This window comes from Acyrthosiphon pisum, chromosome X, assembly GCF_005508785.2.
Source record: "Acyrthosiphon pisum isolate AL4f chromosome X, pea_aphid_22Mar2018_4r6ur, whole genome shotgun sequence".
In the NCBI taxonomy this organism is placed as follows: domain Eukaryota; kingdom Metazoa; phylum Arthropoda; class Insecta; order Hemiptera; family Aphididae; genus Acyrthosiphon; species Acyrthosiphon pisum.
In genome coordinates this window covers 46,370,110-46,374,316 of record NC_042493.1, presented here as the reverse complement: position 1 = coordinate 46,374,316, position 4,207 = coordinate 46,370,110, and the positions used below count along the sequence as shown (strand labels likewise).

Sequence of the window (4,207 nt, the reverse complement as noted above, 5' to 3'; positions counted from 1 at the left end):
TTATATATTATTGGTAAAAAAATTTGGATCGTCTTCGACTTTTTTTATTTTTATTTTTGTATAAATATCATTAAAAACAATTTGCTTGGTTAAAAAGCTTAAAAACATAATACAAGGTTCCTTATAAGTTGTTAATATTAGAATTAAAAGTAAAAGCTTACCGTAACTCCACAAATATTTAAAATAAAAAATGAAAAAGTTTAATCAGCCTACCGTAATACACTAATACCTACTATAATAAATAACTTTGATAGCAATATCAAAAAACATTTTATGAAATAAACTCAGTAAAATAAGCTAACTTTACTCAGAATTGTTTTTCGTGTGCAATGATTTATCATTAAATTCAAATCTAACATTACAGATAACAAATAACATCACATTACAATGAATTACTCACCGATAAAAATTACTTATCAACTGCTCGAAGTGGGTCCTACTTACATACAAATAGGTCATACAGTAGAACTTCCATATAGCGGTCACTGAAGGGACTGTAAATAATGACCGCTATTTAGAGGTGCCCGTCCTACAGAGGTGACCGCTAACAGAAGTTCAAGACCTTCCAGGTGACCGCTATATAGAGGTCATACAAATTTTAAAAATATTAAGATAATGCTTTTTGCAAGTTCATCAGCATCTTTTACTACGTCTATCTGTGATAATATTCGCCTAAGTATCATTTGTCGGTAAATAACTTTAAAATTTTGGATTATACCTTGATCTAGAGGCTGACAGTGTGACGTCGTATTTGGTGGTAGAAATACTAAGTTTATGTTTTTTAGTTTTAAATTAGGATGTGATGTTGCATTATCTAAAAACAAAATAATTTTACGCTTTTGTTTTGTCATTTTTTCATCAAACCACATTAACCACTCAGTCATTATACATCGTGTCATCCATGCTTTTTTATTTGCCTCCCAGTGTAGGTCTAAGCGTTTTATGTCCACATTCTTAAAGCAACGTGGTTTCTTAGATTTACCTATGATTAGTGGCTTTTCAAATTCACCTATTAAATTAACGCCTAACATGACTGTCAATCTCTCTTTAGACTTTTTCCCAGAACTACAAATTTCATTTTTAAAACTTAATGTTTTATTAGGAAGAATTTTATAAAATAATCCTGTTTCATCTGCATTGTACATATTTCGTGGCTCATAAGAAGAAATTAATTGTTTGACTTTTATACGCCATTCGTCCACTGTTTCCGTATCAACTGATTTACTCTCGCGGAAGTTTTACTGTATTATAAAGATCAGATATTATGACTGTGACTTCCCAACAAAATTGTGGGTAGGCCTTTCATCTACTTCAGAACAAACCACACGTTTTGCGGATTATATTTGCGACGGTAATTTTAATTCATACTCCTAGCCAAGTATCTTTTTATTTTATTTTATTTTATAATACACATTTTTATTAATCAAAAAGAGATCAAATGTGAAACGTATATAAAATAAAGAAGTACCTACACTTAAAATTGTAAGTAAAGTTAAAAAAGGAAAATTGATGGGTGAACAATTAAAAATATTGAATGATAGCCAAATTTCAAGTCGATAATTTCAACTAAAATTAAAAAATATTTTTATTAAATCTTATAATAATTATTATAGTTTAGGAAATAATATAATAAATAGGTAGAGTGTTATGTGTAGTAAAATTATTAAAATATACTGTATTATTATTCTATTTCATTTTTCAATTTATGATTTTTCTGTAAAGTAAAAAAAAATATTATCAAATGGCAAATATAAGTAAGTAACCTATAATAATTACCGGTCGGAATCAAGTTTTTTTAAATAATATATGTTTTACTTGAAAATAAATATAGTAAATAATATCATATTATCATATTAAGTTCTAACGTATTAATCATTATTTATTAATTGAACAAATAGGTACAACTAATGAATTAAACACATACATTTTTAAATTAGAAACAAGATAAAAATTAAAAAGTTTACTGATCCGTTACATAGCACTAATGTATTTAGTATAAAATATTAAAATGTAAATTAATGTGCAAGTAACGAGGTCCGTGCAGAACGCTGATCTCATAATGGATTTACGGAAGCCACACAATGTTGATGATTAAATAAATTAAATAGGTACGAATTCCGGATGGCACGAATGATAACTGAACATTTAATGAACCGATAGTGATTTAATGGTCCTTTAAACAAGATTTAGTGACCCGTGATTGGTCCATTAAATATTAGTGAATTATTAAATTAATATATACATTTTCTATGCAACCCGGCATGTCTCGCTGTTTAATGGTTTTAGGCAAACGGCATGTTGTATTGTAACACGAAAATACTAATACATCAAGCACGAAAGAGTAAAATCAATTATATTTATACATAGCACAAAGCGTGTGTCATATACTCGTTTCCTGAATAATAAGTCGATTAGTGACACTACCAACTCACGACTCCCACTGGAAAAATTTTTCTGCACTTTTCCGAACGAGTTTAAAGAGCTTCATTATTCATCAATCATTAGCCTACCATTTGTTTCACATGGTAAATGTAATATATAATAAATTTTATTTCTTGAAATGCTTGGTTCGTGGTCAGTACGCACCGGTGCGGTGGACTGGCGGATATTATTTTGTAGAGAAAATATCGATTGGTGGTAAACGTTTGGTGACAAACGACTACAGCCCGGAACTGTATATTGTCCGCATCAAAAGTTAATGGTTTATCAGTGACGTTATTTGTCCCCCCCCCCTTGTCATTAGCGGGTCAGGTATGGGATAGTTTTGGGCCTACATATAATAGATAATAGGTAATATATTTTTTAGGGATCACTCTACATATGTATTAATTATTTAGACATTGTTATCTCTCAAACAAAAAGGGTATTTATTCCTATGATAGTAACTACGGATATCTCAGATAAATGCGAAAGTACCTAACTATTTATAGTCAATATAAAATTATGTAAGAGGACTATTTGTATTGAGATAAAAATGCTATTATTGTGTAATGTAATGTAATTGTTAGCGAGTGGTTTTTTTTAAATTTTATTATGGGCCGGTCAAAAATTCTGCCCCCCCCCCCACACTCAAAAACCGAAATGACGCTACTGGTGGATATATGATATGGATTATAGACAATATAATAATATATATATATATATTATAAATATTATTTATATTATAAAATGCTGATCCTATATTGATATCCATTAAAAATTTGAAACCGATTTCTACCAACCAAAATTGTAGGACATTATTTACTATATTATATTGTTGAAAATTTAATATTTTCACTTTAAAAAAAAAATGTTTTTGGACCCTGCAACTTAACATTAACGTTAACTTAACCGACTTTTCGTTGTGCCTGCCTTATTCAACGTTTTTTTTTTCACAGAAAAAATTACTCTGGTTATTCGCTGGAGACGAGACTGCATTTTCAAATCCATTGTGCTTGGGCCACGTTGAACGAGCGCAAAGCCAAAACTACAACGGACCTCAACGATCTCGCGCCCGACAGTCAATTCGATGACAACCAATGAGAAAACCATAATATTACATCTACCCTATATGATTATTATTGTTATTGTTGAACATCATCATTCTCGGCTGAAAGTTCATATTTTAGTTGCGTTACGTTGTGCGATATAATATTATAATATTACTGATAGAAAAATAGGTACCTACCTAATACCTATATAGTGTGGTTAGTTGTTAATTTTATATTATTATATTCCTGATAAATTGATTATTTCCACAAATGAAAAAGAAAAGACTTTAATCGACACATTCCCGTACGAAACCCCCAAACCACCCTCCCTCGCCAACACCAACAACCACGTCATCGCGCTGACATCAAATATTAGTTATTTACATTTTTTTTGTGGTTTCCGACACATTAGCTCCGTTTTCGTATTGCAGGCAGCTGTAGATTCTCTTATTTTTCTTGCATCCAATTTCCACTAAACGACGAAACTATATTTGCATAATAAAATTACGTACCTATTGGTTTTTGTTTAAATAATTATAAATTAAATACCTATCTATAAATTACGGTCTGTATAAAATGCCACTTATCGACAGCTAATGATATTATAATTTGATTTCAAAACACAGGTCATCGTGTAAATAATATTTTGATAGAATCAATAAAAAGACATTTTATTATTTATTACTGAGACTAAAATTTTGTAGTAAATGCTTTTTTTTTGTAAAGAGGAATGTGCT

At 29.8% G+C, this 4,207-nt stretch overlaps 1 protein-coding gene across 3 annotated transcripts in view; it reads left to right on the top strand.

Moving 5' to 3' along the window:
- The window catches only part of LOC100161279 (tetratricopeptide repeat protein 39B), a 50,786-nt gene extending 47,136 nt beyond the window's left edge, over nucleotides 1-3,650 (top strand). For 2 of the 3 annotated variants that reach the window (XM_029486578.1, XM_001945084.5), the window contains one exon: nucleotides 3,378-3,650. In XM_029486578.1, the coding sequence (XP_029342438.1) occupies nucleotides 3,378-3,522 (145 nt within the window). In that variant the 3' untranslated portion in view covers nucleotides 3,523-3,650. The remainder of the gene's footprint in view (nucleotides 1-3,377) is intronic. The other variant, XM_016800697.2, reaches the window with a different exon arrangement.
- Nucleotides 3,651-4,207: the final 557 nt, after the last annotated feature.